Source organism: Laetiporus sulphureus (assembly GCF_001632365.1).
Source record: "Laetiporus sulphureus 93-53 unplaced genomic scaffold LAESUscaffold_28, whole genome shotgun sequence".
NCBI lineage: Eukaryota > Fungi > Basidiomycota > Agaricomycetes > Polyporales > Laetiporaceae > Laetiporus > Laetiporus sulphureus.
Window position 1 is genome coordinate 127453 of NW_024468537.1, and position 13485 is coordinate 140937.

The window sequence follows — 13485 nt, forward strand, 5'->3', positions numbered from 1 at the left end:
GATCGAGCAGGTGGCGTAGACCGTGGGCAACAGATACCGAAAAAGGGGTTTTGTCCAGCTTAAGGCTGACGTAAGCAGGTCTCCGCTACCGCTGCAGCAATAGCCAAATCCATTCTGTTATTTGGAACTCACGATTGACACCTATCAGCCTCAGTGGTCTGAACGCCACTTTACTCGCTCAGTGCCTACGTGCAGTGTCATACGGTACTATGACCATGGTCACGATGGGCTGTCATACTGCTTTGCAGAATCCCGATGTCGTGCGGGAGATATTACAGCAATTGTCCCCGCTGGACAACAATTGCTCATACGATCGTCTTCGAGAGATACGCATGGGTTTAGCTGCATGCGCCCGCGTTTGCAGGATGTTCTCGGAACCCGCACTCGACTTTCTGTGGTGGAAGTTAGGCGACATTACTCCCGCTTTGCGCCTCCTTCCCTCAATTCGAGTGGATGAAGACAATCAAACAACATCCAGGATATCCGAATATTCTGTGAAATACGTATGTCTCTGTGTGTCTTCATCATGGCTGATGTTCAAATCCGTTCTGTTCTGTAGTACCTGACTGGGGTGCCATCCATTCAGGAGTGGGCGCACTTCCAAGAATATGCACGACGTGTCCGGGTGATTGATTACTACCGCGCATACTTCGGTCTGCCAGCCATATTGTCCCAGCTTTCTGATCAAAATGACAGACGTCCCCTCTTCCCGCTACTCCAGCGGATTTCGTGGAATCTTTCATTGACCGAAGACAATCCAAGCATCGTTGCCCTTGTCTCTCCCACTCTGCGACAGCTATCCGTTGACCTCCACGGTTACGATTGGACAACGCCTGTGGCGGCGATGGCTTCCCGTGCTTGCAGTGTCGTCTTACAGGCAGTTCCGGACCTACGTATTCTGCAGCTGGACACATCGTGCCACGGCTTGATGCTTCCGGTCAGATTCTGCAGAAATCTGCGCGAACTCCATAGTTATCACGGCTTACTGAGGTTGGATCCCAATTTTTGGCAAGACTTGTTTCGATTGGAGCACCTTAGTGAAGTCCAAGGAGGTTTTGAGCTTCCTGAAAACGTACCCGATGATGGTTTCGTCGCCATACAATCATTGTCTCTCGAGATTATGGATGTAGTTCATGCAATCCGTTTCCTGAAGGTAGTCCCTCCTCAGCAGCTGCGACATACGAGTTTACCCCCGTACGAGGATCTTCCGACCAGCTCCTCGAGGCGATGACATTGATAGCCTCCAGATCTTCCACGTCGCTACAAACGTTCGATGCCTACATCCCATTGGATTTGGACACATCGTTCACGAGCATGATTGAGCCTCTCTTATCCTTGAGGGGATTGCAGAAGATGTCCCTGCGGATGGACGGCTCAAAGACGTTCACGATATCGGACAAGGATGTCGAGCGCTTGGCAATTTCGTGGCCGGAGCTGCGAAAGTTGAAACTTGATTTTATGTGCGACACAGTTGGACTAACACTTCAGTCTTTGGTTACGCTCGCCTCCTCCTGTCCTCATCTCCAGAGTTTGCAGTTGCCCATTGTCGCAATTGATTTGAAGGATATCCCCGCGGAGGCGACGTTTCTCACTCCCTGCAACACCTTTGCGTCGATAGGCATTTTTCGGACTCCGGAGAGCATGCATCCGTCGCGCGCTTCATCGATACGCTCTTCCCTCACTTGCATGTGCAGGAGATGTTCAAGGAGTACTGGGGAGAAAGGAAGGACTGGCGGAAAATTCTATCCTTACTACAAAAATATCAGATAGGAAGAAACGGTGGTGACCATGCCGCGGCGATGCCAGAAACTGAGGATGAGCTGAATTGGCCCGAAATGTTGGAGGTGATGAGTGTTGAAGCGGAGGAATCGAGCGAGACGAGAATGACAGAGCACGCAGTACAAGAACTAGACAGTGCAGAGCTTGGTCAACAAGGGGAGATCGGCATGGCTGGCAACCATTGGGGTCAAATTCGTTCCGTACTAGATGCACTTGTTCATTGGTGCAAGCTGCTCTTCTGGACGTACGCTAGACTTCTCCTGGGATGGTGAAAGTCGACGGAACGTTTGGCCTCATTGTTGTATGCAGATGATCACGTTCAAAGCTCAGAATAGCGAAGAATGATTACTACCTTATCTGTAGTCGATGTGTCCCCCATGCATGCACGAAGCATTGAATGGAATGCATAACCTCATGCTTGAGAGATCTGGCCTTGCAGTGCTGGGGATTTCAGAAGATGTGGCCGCTGTGCAGAGCGGCTCACGTCGCAAGCCATCCTTCACTTGTGAACATACAGTGCCTGGCCGACTATGACCTTTGCATAGTAACTCTAACTTGTACTATCCAGCCAAATCCTCTCACTCCAATCCATATCCCAGCATTACGCACTACAACCAGCCAACCCTATTTATTGTCGTCTCCGGAACACGTCTGTCAGATTAGGAACTTCCTCCGAACTCAAGCTTATACCGCCAATCCGTAAGTACGACCACGTGATATCGCGAAGCCGCTGCCGGAGCGAACAGGCGGCTAACGCGGTACGTCGAGCATTCAACGTTCAACCTGGTGCAACTTGCTCACGATTGACGCTTATTGGCACCGTCGGCGATCTACTAAACCCTGCTTTTCCCCACTCAGTGCCTACGTCCAGTGTCATACGATAGTTGTCAATGGTTGCGACGGGCTGTCATCCTGCTTTGCAGAATCCCGATGTCGTGTGGCGCATATTACAGCAATTATCCCTGTCCCTGCTAGACGACAGATGCTCATATGATGGTACTCGCAAGATGCACATCGGATTATTTGCATGTGCCCGTGTTTGCAGGATGTTCTTGGAACCCGCACTTGACTTTCTATGGTGGAAGCTACGTGACACTATTCCCGCCTTGCGCCTCCTTCCCTCAATTCGAGTGGATGTGGATACGGGCAAACAAGCAAGATTCAGTACATCACCTTCTGTGAAATGTGTATGTATTTCTGTGTTATTATTGCCGCTGATGTTCCAATCCATTCTATTCTGTAGTACATGACTGGGATGCCATCCGATCAGGAATGGATTCACTTTCAAGAATATGCACGACGCGTCCGGGTGATTGATAAATGCTGCGCATACTTCGGTCTGCCAGCCATATTGTCCCAGCTTTCTGATCGAAATGACGGACGTCCCCTCTTCCCGCTGCTCCAGCAGACTTCGTGGTATTATTCGTTGACCGAAGACAACTCAAGTATCGCTACTCTTGTCCCCCCTACACTGCGACATCTATCCATTGATTTAAAGCCTGGATATAACGAATATTACATATATGGGATGGCGGAGAGGGCTTCTCATGCTTGCAAGATCATCTTACAGGCAGTTCCGGACCTACGCGTTCTGCGGCTATACACATCGTGCAACGGCTTGATGCTTCCAGTCAGACTCTGCCGAAATCTGCAGAAATTCGATGCTTCTCATTTCAAACTGACATTGGACCCTAAATTCTGGCACGATCTGTCACAATTGAAGCTCCTTAGTGAAGTCAAAGGAGGCTTCAGGGTTCCGCATAACATACCCAATCACGGTTTTGTCGCCCTACAGTCATTGTCTCTCGACTATGTGGAGGCAAAGTATGCCAACCGTCTCCTGAAGGTCGTCCCTCCTCAGCAATTGCGAGATATCACTTTTACCCTCGTACAACCCACTCCCGACCAGCTCCTCGAGACAATGACATTGATATCCTCCAGATCTTCCATGTCACTGCAAACGTTCGATGCCGTCATCCATTCGGATTCGGATCGCCCAGTCGATATCTCCGTCATGAGCATAATTGAACCTCTTTTATCCATCAGAGGTCTACAGAAGATGTCTCTGCGAATGAGTGGCCGGGACACCGCGTTTATGTTATCAGACAAGGATGTCGTGCGCTTGGCGATTTCGTGGCCGGAGCTGCGAGAACTTAATCTTGACTTATTGTGCATCATGACTGAACCGACACTTCAGTCTTTGACGACGCTCGCCTCCTACTGCGCTCACCTACAGACTTTGCACTTGCCCATTTTCAGAATCAGCGTGGACGATATCCCCATGGAGGCGACTTTACCTCACTCCCTGCAACAGCTTTCATTCGATAGGCCCATTGAAGTCTCCGGAGAAAATGCATTCGTTGCGCGCTTCATCGACACGCTCTTTCCTCATTTATGTGTGCAGAAGATGTTGAGGATGAGCCGGGGAAGATTATGCGACTGGCAGAAGATTTTGTTCTTGCTGCAGAGATATCAGATAGAAAGAAACGGCGGCGACCATGCCGCAGCGGTTCCAGAAGACGAGGTCCAATTATCAGCTGCATTCGCCTGAGACAGACTGAGGAAGTGATGAGTGCTGAAGCGGGGGAATCGGGTGAGGAGAAAACGTTGGGGCATGCCATGCAAGAACCAGACAGTGCGGCAGTACTTAATCAACGAAGGACGGTCGGCATGGCTGGTAGCCAATGACCATTGTGGTCGAATTCGTTCTGTAGATGTCCTTGCTCACCGGTGCAAGCTGCTGATCTTCTGGACATACGCTATGTTTCTACTGGGATAGTGTTGACGGAACAGTTTAACCTCGTTGTTGAATGCAGATAAGCACGTCGATGGCCCAAGAAACGATGACTAGTACTTCTCTGTACCCGACGTGTCCCTCTCCATGTACGAAGCATGTAACGGCGTAACTGATACTTCGAACATTTGACAGATCTGCAGGAGCAGTACCGCCGGCCATCGAGACTGGGGAAAAGAAAGAGCTGAGAACGTGTACCAACGTTTCGTCGGGGAAATGCGGTTAATTTGTTCAACACTCAGTGAAAGCTGGAATATATATTTTAAACGAGCCATCGACGTATCTGGCAACCGTTGGAGCTTGGTAGGATCTATAACGACGCTCATGAAATAGTACAATCTCGTGCTCTGAGTTGCGACCCATATTCCACTGGTACGGCGCGCACCATCCGTAGGAGCCTCTGGAATCTTGTATTCTGACATGGCTATCGGATTGAGACCAACAAATGTTTTTCACTTGACTCAGCATCATCCGCCTAAGCAAACCATGACCATCGCAATAGTTCATGGGTGGCGTCCCATGCTCGGGCAGGCCGCACTCATCCTGACCTCCTGCCCGTGAATACGATTCAGAGCGCGGCACATACGAACGACGGAACATCGCAGAAGATTACCCACCTATGAGGGCCAAAGGTGAAGACCCGGCACCGCGGAGGCTCGAACGCTCCACATAGGTTGCACCGCACATCCATGTAACTGCAGATCCGCATGCCGGAAAAGCTCGGGAAAGACCCGACAGACGCAAGAACCGTACAGCACTTCGTTGAATAAATGCCAGGAACGAACAAGCAAGGCAAGGATCGATGAAGACCGCACAGAAGGGACGCCATCGATTGTGGTTGTAGTCGTCCGAGGATTCCCCGTCGATGGCCTTCGTAGCCGTGTGGTTGCCTCGAGAAGGAGGACATGGCTTTCCGACGGTAGAGCGTGGAATATCGAGTCTGGGACCTGTGCGGCCAGTGCAGAGCGGACCGAGAAAAAAAAGCTTGAGGAATCCCGGAAGAGACGTCCTGAAGGAGACAACCAATTCGCAATGCGGTTGGAACGCCGGAGGTTCTTAAAAACCAAGTATATACATCCTCAGGGATCATTCACCGTCTGATATACGCCCGCTGTACGCCCGACTACAATCACCGGCGGGAAAGCCATAGGCTCGTCTAGACTGTCGGCTGACAGATTGAAGCAAGTACCTAGTTATTCCGAACGGGGATCCTACCTTCGATCGGCCACCGCAAGAGGCTGAGTGTCCAGTAGGCAGCACGAACCGTTCTTCCAAAACCCACATTCAGAGTGGTCGTGAATGTAAGAACGACCAAGCTTCGAGCACGGAAGCAATCGCGCTTAAACTTGGCACGTCCGGTGAGCCATGTATATTCTTGTTGCAGCGTGAGTTTGACCGCGCAAGCAGAGGACAAGAAGAGTCATCGCCTGACGAACGCCGTCCTTTTTTCAACGCAGATTTGCGTGCCGAGTGAGTCCGACAAGAGCCGGGAACTGAAACCGCGAAGAAGGAACACGAGAACGTGCCAATTCAATCCGTAGAATCAGAAGCGAATCGCAAAAGCCGCATGAGATCAGAAACAAGCATCGCCCGACGAATACCGTCCCTTCTAGATATACATAGCAGCAAATCTCAGGTTTGCGCGCTGGACTGGACCCGACAGAAGGGTCCGCATAATCCACAGAAGCAATCCTAACCCTCGAAGGAGCCCGGCACGCGAAAGCTGACGGTAGAGGATTTGGCATTGAAGGTATACATAACCGCTCAGGTCCGTGCGCCGGATTGGGCCCGACAGAAGCTCCTGCATAATCCGCAGAAGTAATGCCAACCTTCGAAGAAACCCAGCTCGCGAAGTCTGACAGTGGAGGATTTAACATCAAGTGTGCATCTCGGTCTCGAATGCACACCTGGAGCTCAAAGCTGAGATGCGTTGGTCGCCGCGCCAGAGCCAGTCGGAGAGGTGTTCACGACTGGCAGAGGGCCAAAGAATCCGCATATAGCCCACACAGCGCGCCGGACATCTTGCTCAGTAAACGGCTGCCGCATCGACTCCGAAGAGCCCCACACACCTCTCCGACCACCCAGCACGACCCACGCACCGAAATTTAAAATAGCCCGACAAAGGACCACGTAAAAGTCGCAATGTACGCCTCGTCCATAGAATCCAAGCGAAACGAACGTGATTGAAGCAGATTGCGGAGAGCGCCTCGGCACGAATCCGACGATTCGCCGCTGATAGAGGCTGATGCTTGCATTGTTTCGAGCCTCGAGCGCGCGGATGAGCATGCCATGTGCAGGGTCCGAGGACAAGCACAAATGCGAAGCGAAGGAGGCAGTAGGACGTTTCGATATCTATATATATGTCTTTCGAGGTGATTGAAGAGCGTATGTCGGCGTGAGCTGGGTGAATCGTGGAATCATGAGGTGTTTGAGATATTTTTCGTGTCCATTCATTGGCAGGGACGCGAACGGTTTGCAACGTCCCCTCTTGATTTTCGCCCATTCGCGCGCCAGACATCCTGCTCGGCAAAAGGCTACTGCATCGACTCCCGTGCCCCAGAAGCCCGACAAAGGACCACGTATAACTCGCATCCTACGCCTCTTCGATCGTAGAATCCAAGCGAAACGGACGTGCTTGAAGTAGAGTTTGGAGAGCGCCTCGGCACGAATCCGACGGTTCGCCGCTGATAGAGACTGATGTTGCATTGCTTCGGGCTCAATCCTCGAGCGCGCGAATGAGCATGCCATATGCAGGGTCCGAGGACGAGCAGAAGTGCGAAGCGAAGGAGGCAGTTGGACGTTTCGGTATCTATACATGTATCTTTAGAGGCGTTTGGATAGCGTAGGTCGCCGTGAGCTCGGTGGGTCGTGGATCAGCGAGCGGTTTGAGACATTAATCGTATCCATAGGCAAGAGGCAGTATTCAGATTGCTGGATGACTGAGGACGACAGTATCCAGGACGCGAACGATACGCAACATCCCCTTTTGATTCTCGCCAACCTTGACAAACTCGAAGCGTCTGGTAGTTCAGCCGAACGTTCGCATTAGACGGCACACCCCACCCGCTGCGAAATGCGCCGCGCACCATGAAATATTTGTGCATCCCCAAAGCCGACGAACTGCATCCGGCCCGACCGCCGGCTCGGCCTAAACGATCCCAGTGCGGGGAACCGATCGCGAGGGCGCCTTCCCCTCCCCGGACCCGGACTTGGCAGATGAGGGCAGATGCGACGCGACACTGGCTGGGCGGTGGACGATGGACGGGCATGGTTGTGGTTGTGGTTGTGATCGCCGAGTTGTGGCATGTGGTCAGTCGGGTGTAGCGCTGTCGGTAGGCAGGGGGTGTCAGAGTGTGCGGTGGCCATGGGCGCGTGCGAGCGCTGTCTGAGATGAATGTTGTGTCTGGACGTTAGTCGGGAAGGCGAATTTTCGAGATGTTCGGTTGACTGGCAGAGCGTGGGTGTCTTTTAGCGTGGTTCTTGATTGCATTCCGCGTCGAGACCTTCTAAGGTAGACCGCGGATGCAGCCTGATCTGAAGCTAACAGAAGATCGTGAGCTAGGGAGCAACCGCGGCAGGTAGCGCCCTCTTGCAGGGATCCCGATCCTAGCATGCCAAGAGCGAACGTGCATGGAAGGAACCGAGAGGTGACGCGTTGACGTTGAGCGCACTCGATGTGGGTCATCTTCTTGGTTCTTCACCGCAAAATCTGATGGACAAGGAGCCTGCATGCACGACCCTGTTCCCAGAACCACCAATGGTGGAAAAGGTGTTTGGCTGAACACTGCGGCGTAGCAATCATTATTGTATTGAAGCAGGCACAAGAAGTCGCGCACTCTCTGTGATGTCCGACGAGAGTCGGCCTCAACGTTCAGCAAGGGTCAGCAGACTGCACGCTGTATGGGCGCGCATCTATCGTGTGTGTGGTGATTTACGGCAGTGACGTGAGCGCAGATGGGGATGAACGTTAAGCCTCGGACGGCGTACGCTTATTCGAGGGTTTCAATCAACCACTTGATGGCAGCGGTTACGGTGATTGTGCGAAGAGCGGTTGTTCAGCGTCACGCTCGCATGGTTCTGCGGATGTGGAGAGAGCCAAGGGCCGGCGAACGGTGGCCGGTAGCGAAGGCCGTGCGTCGTGCGCGAGAGGGAGCGGAGATGGACTCGCTGCGGAAGGGAGCAGGGAAGAAGGGTACGTCTCGGAAGGCCGCGTCTGAGCAGGTGAACAACGCACGCACGCCCGCCGACCGGGGCAGTGTCTGCAAATAATGCGCGGGTGGTGCTTGCTGGCTGTCGCTGGGCGAGGACAGTCGCGGGCGCCATGGGTGGGGATCACCCAGATCTGGATCTCGCTAGAATTGGTCCCCGGTCAAGCGCCCCAGAATAGCATTTGCCGAACACACCCATGCACTCACCACGGCCATCCCGACCGTCGCACGCGCCACCTACAAAATCCATCGCCGTCGTCTCCGAAGATGCGCCGAGCAACCCACACCGTAGTTACTGGGTCTCCCAACCAGGTTAGCCCAGCAGGTAGCGCGCCATGTTCCTCAACGTGCGCTTTGCGGGCCTCTCTGCTCTCCTCCTTGCCCTTGCCAGTGCCGCGCCCCAGGACGGTGCTGGCGATGCCGACTCTGGTGCGCCCCGAGTTCTCTGGACGGTCTCTGCTGTCTCGTCGGTGGCAGTCTCGTCCACGCCGGTCCTTTCATCTGCGGTGTCCTCTGCTGTAGCCTCGTCTGTCGCGTCCTCGATCGCTGTCTCCTCAGTTATCGCGTCATCTGTAATCTCTTCGGCAGCGGTCTCCTCAGCCATTTCCTCAGCCGCGGCCTCCTCGGTGATCTCCTCAGGTGTCGCGTCCTCAGCCATCTCCTCAGCGGTGGTGTCCTCGGCCATATCCTCGGGTATCGCGTCCTCAGTGATCCCAACAGCGACAACACCCTCTGCAGTCTCTTCGGCCATCGCGTCCTCAGAGATCTCCTCCGCAGCAGCCTCCTCCGCCATCTCCTCCGCCCTCCCCACGAGCACCATCGGCGGCACCGTCGGCGAGGTCTCTGGCGTCTCCTACACCGTCTCCGGCACCTACACCATCTACGGTGACCCCGCACCCACCAACCCCGCCTCCCTCGCCACCAGCCCCTCCTCCGGCGAGCCACCCTACAACTCTGGCTCCGGCACCGAAGTCGGTCAGTGCCCCCTTCTCTTATACTCCCTCACAAACACTAATGACGCATGCGCACAGGCTGGCAGACGCTCTCGTTATCCTCATACGCATTCTCCTCCTACCCGGTCGCCGCGCCCTCCGCGGTCCCGCCCATCTTCCCAGACGTCTCCCCGCTCTACCCCCCGCCACCGCTCAACCCCGGCAGCCCGATCGTGCCGGACTTCAGCAGCGCATGGGACATCGCGTACGCAAAGGCGGAGGCGTTCGTCGCCGGGCTCACGCTCGAGCAGAAGGTCAACGTCAGTACGGGTGTGTATTGGGAGCAGGGCTTGTGTGTCGGGAATATTGGGCAGGTGGGCAGTTGGCCTGGGCTGTGTCTTCAGGTGCGCGGTTGCGTTTTGTGATTGAATGATGTGGGTGGGCTGATTTGGCGGTTGTGTGGGTAGGACTCGCCGTTGGGCGTGCGGTATACGGATTTCAATACGGCGTTCCCGGCGGGGATTCAGGTGGCTACGACGTTCAATCGGACGATGATGCGTCTGCGAGGGTACGAGATGGGCCAGGAGTTCCGCGGGAAGGGCGTCAACGTTGCGCTGGGGCCTATGATGAATATGGGGTGCGCGTGCTCGCTTGTTTGCTGCGCGATATGTATCTGACGTGATGGTTTGGACAGCCGTGTGGCGCAGGCGGGAAGGAACTGGGAGGGCTTTGGGACGGATGCGTTTTTGAGCGGCGAGGCGGCATATGAGACCGTGCTTGGACTGCAGAGCGCGGGTGTGCAGGCGTGTGCGAAGCATTATATTGACTAGTGAGTTCTTCCGCTCCTTTTTTATGGAAGAAACTGATGGGGCGAGGTAGTGAGCAGGAGTACAAGCGCACGCAGGAGAGCTCGAACGTGGATGATCGGACGAACCATGAGATTTATTTGAAGCCGTTCTTGCGAAGCGTCATGGCGGGGGTGGCGAGTGTGATGTGCAGCTACAGTGCGCCCTCTCCGTTCTCTTCCTCATTGTGCTGCCTTTGCTGAGGAGTGCGCGGTGGACAGATATGATCAACGATACGTACGCGTGCGAGAATGATAGGACGTTGAACCAGCTGCTCAAGCAGGAGCTCGGATTCCGCGGGTACATCATGAGTGATTGGGGCGCGCAGATGAGCACGCTGAGCGCGATGGCTGGGTTGGACGTGCGTGGCCTTTCTCTCCCACTTTTCTCCCTATCCCTTCCATTTCCCCCCATATATCCCGAGTCCTTGGTTCACACTCGCTAACGCGCGTCTATATAGATGTCGATGCCGGGCGACATCACACTTGGCTCGTCGACCTCATGGTGGGGCCCGAACCTGACCGCCTTCGTCGAGAACGGGACGATCCCGCTGAGCCGCGTGGACGACATGGCGACGCGCATCATGGCCGGGTACTACCTCCTCGGGCAAGACCAAGGATACCCCAACGGTGCGTCGCCCTCCTTAACGCCTCTACAACATCGGATGCTGACACAGCGCAGTGTCGTTCAACGCATTCAACGCGTACGATACCGTGCACAACCTGCACGTCGACGTGGAGGGCGATCATTACAGGCTCGTGCGGGAGATCGGCGCGGCTGGGGCGGTGCTGCTGAAGAACACGAACGGCGCGCTGCCGCTGCAGGCCCCGCGGAGCGTCGTGCTCGTCGGCTCGGACGCGGGGAACGGTGCGATGGGCGCGAACGGGTATACAGACCGCGGTGGGGACGATGGGATTCTGGGGATGGGCTGGGGCTCGGGGACGGCGAATTATCCGTACCTCGTTAGTCCGATGGACGCGATGCAGGTGAGGGCGAGGAGGGACGGGACGAGTTTGACGAATTGGTATTTGGATTGGGATACGGAGGGGGCGGCGGGGGCGGTTGAGCAGGTGGAGGTTGCGATCGTGTTTGTGAATTCGGATTCGGGGGAGGGGTATATTACCGTGGATGGGAATTTTGGGGATAGGTGAGTGGCGCTGTACGTCTTTGTGAAGGGGGGGGGCTGATGTGGTGGGGTAGGAACAACTTGTCGTTGTGGCATAATGCGGATAACCTCATTCAGGCGGTCGCGGCTGCGAACAACAACACGATCGTCGTTGCGCACTCGGTCGGGCCGTCTATCATCGAGCCGTGGGTTGAGAATCCGAACGTCACCGCGGTGCGCCTCGTCCCTCCCTCTCACATAAACTAAGACTGATGAATGGCGCAGATCATCTGGGCGGGCGTCGCGGGACAGGAGGCAGGGAACGCGATCGTGGACGTGCTATACGGCGATTACAACCCAAGCGGCCGACTTCCCTACACGATCGCGAAGACCCTCGAGGACTACGGCGTCTTCCTCGTGCTCGGCGGCGAGTCCGACACTCTCCTCAGCATCCCGTACGACGAGGGCCTGTTCTACGACTATCGACGGTTCGACCAGTACAATATCACGCCGCGGTTCGAGTTTGGGTATGGGTTGAGCTATACGACGTTTGGGTATTATAATCTGGCGGTGGAGGTGGTGCCGCAGTATGACCCGATGTCGTACGATCTCGAGAAGGCGTGGGCGGAGGGGTGTGCGACGCCGCAGGGCGAGGGGTCCTCGACGGCGCTCTGGCTTCACAGGCCGTTCCTCTCCGTCCAGTTCATCATCCAAAACACGGGTACGCGCCCGGGGACGGAGATCCCGCAGGTGTACGTCCACTTCCCCGCGGGCAGTGGTGAGCCGCCGAGTCTTTTGAAGGGGTTCGACGCGGTGTGGGTGGAGGTGGGGGAGGCGAGGGCGGTGAGGGTTGTGGTGTCGAGGTATGAGTTGAGTGTGTGGGATGTGCAGGCGCAGGGGTGGGTCAAGCCTGGGGGGGAGTTTACGCTTTCGGTGGGCGCGAGTAGCAGGGATTTTAGGTTGAGTGCGGTTATTCCGATTTGAGAGGACTGATTTGAGCTACTGAGACTTGACTACAAAATGACGTTCGTCTGCGCTTTGATGTTCAATACTGACACGGACTGTAGATCAACATTTTCAAGGATTTTGTTACCGTTGTTGCTGTTGCTACCGTTGTTGTTGTTGTTGTAGACGTCGTTCTTTGTATGTAGAAATCGTGCAATACGCGATGAACGCGGATCGCGACTTGCTCAGTATGGTGCCCAAGGAATGCGATAAGAAGTGTATGTACAGTGTGTCGGTGTAAAAGAGTAAAGCGCTGGAGGCTAGAACTCTTATGAGAGGTTCAGAACAGGTTGTCAACTAAGGATAGTTGCCAGAGAATCGGATAAAGAGTTTGAAAGTTGGGCCGTCGAGTTTTCGAGCTATCACGATAGAATCTAGTAGTCACCAGTTACGAGTACGCGAGATTTCACAATATACACGAGTCCACGAGTGACAAGGCTTAAGGTGCGCTTCAGAGACTTCAAGGGGGGGAAAACTCCTCCATTCTAGGCGGGAGGACACCCTTTATACATGCGGATGCAACATGAACCTTACAAGACGTGAAAAGAGCCAACATAGAAGTAAACGGTCGCATGACGGGAACATCGACAGAAATGGAGTACTACTTGCCAAATTTGGTTAAACGAGTGAAAAAGCTGGGGAGCTGTCGTCCTGGGCATACAGACTCTTCCCCAAGCCATTCCAGCATACGGAGTCGAAGCGCATTGTATCGGCGAGCTCGGTCATCACGGGAGATCGTATTTTCGAATGGCAGCCTGCCACCCTCAAGCGCGCGATCGTCACCGTGAGCCTTACTTCCGCCTTCGCGTCCTCATCC

The 13485-nt window shown here is 54.7% G+C and overlaps 4 protein-coding genes across 4 annotated transcripts; 3 read left to right on the forward strand and 1 right to left on the reverse strand.

Annotated features, from left to right (window-relative positions):
- The first annotated feature begins 1 nt into the window (after window position 1).
- LAESUDRAFT_241018 (uncharacterized protein) lies at window positions 2–1464 on the forward strand. Its single transcript, XM_040901699.1, has 2 exons — window positions 2–503; window positions 560–1464. Exons 1-2 carry the CDS (start codon window positions 210–212, stop codon window positions 1229–1231), a joined length of 966 nt encoding a protein of 321 aa, XP_040762818.1. The 5' UTR covers window positions 2–209; the 3' UTR covers window positions 1232–1464.
- A 1127-nt stretch (window positions 1465–2591) lies between these two features.
- On the forward strand, window positions 2592–4813 carry LAESUDRAFT_813706 (uncharacterized protein). Its single transcript, XM_040914511.1, has 2 exons — window positions 2592–2966; window positions 3023–4813. Exons 1-2 carry the CDS (start codon window positions 2670–2672, stop codon window positions 4328–4330), a joined length of 1605 nt encoding a protein of 534 aa, XP_040762819.1. The 5' UTR covers window positions 2592–2669; the 3' UTR covers window positions 4331–4813.
- Window positions 4814–5842: 1029 nt separating this feature from the next.
- LAESUDRAFT_241394 (uncharacterized protein) lies at window positions 5843–7127 on the reverse strand. The gene is made up of 2 exons (XM_040901702.1): window positions 6618–7127; window positions 5843–6514 (listed from the first exon to the last, which is right to left on the reverse strand). The coding sequence occupies exons 1-2, from the start codon at window positions 6857–6859 to the stop codon at window positions 6022–6024; spliced, it is 735 nt and encodes a 244-aa protein (XP_040762820.1). The 5' UTR covers window positions 6860–7127; the 3' UTR covers window positions 5843–6021.
- Window positions 7128–8971: 1844 nt separating this feature from the next.
- Window positions 8972–12732, forward strand: LAESUDRAFT_727335 (glycoside hydrolase family 3 protein). Its single transcript, XM_040909200.1, has 10 exons — window positions 8972–9756; window positions 9813–10117; window positions 10181–10350; window positions 10408–10542; window positions 10593–10717; window positions 10780–10919; window positions 11019–11187; window positions 11240–11705; window positions 11759–11897; window positions 11949–12732. The coding sequence occupies exons 1-10, from the start codon at window positions 9117–9119 to the stop codon at window positions 12645–12647; spliced, it is 2988 nt and encodes a 995-aa protein (XP_040762821.1). The 5' UTR covers window positions 8972–9116; the 3' UTR covers window positions 12648–12732.
- The last annotated feature ends 753 nt before the right edge of the window (window positions 12733–13485 follow it).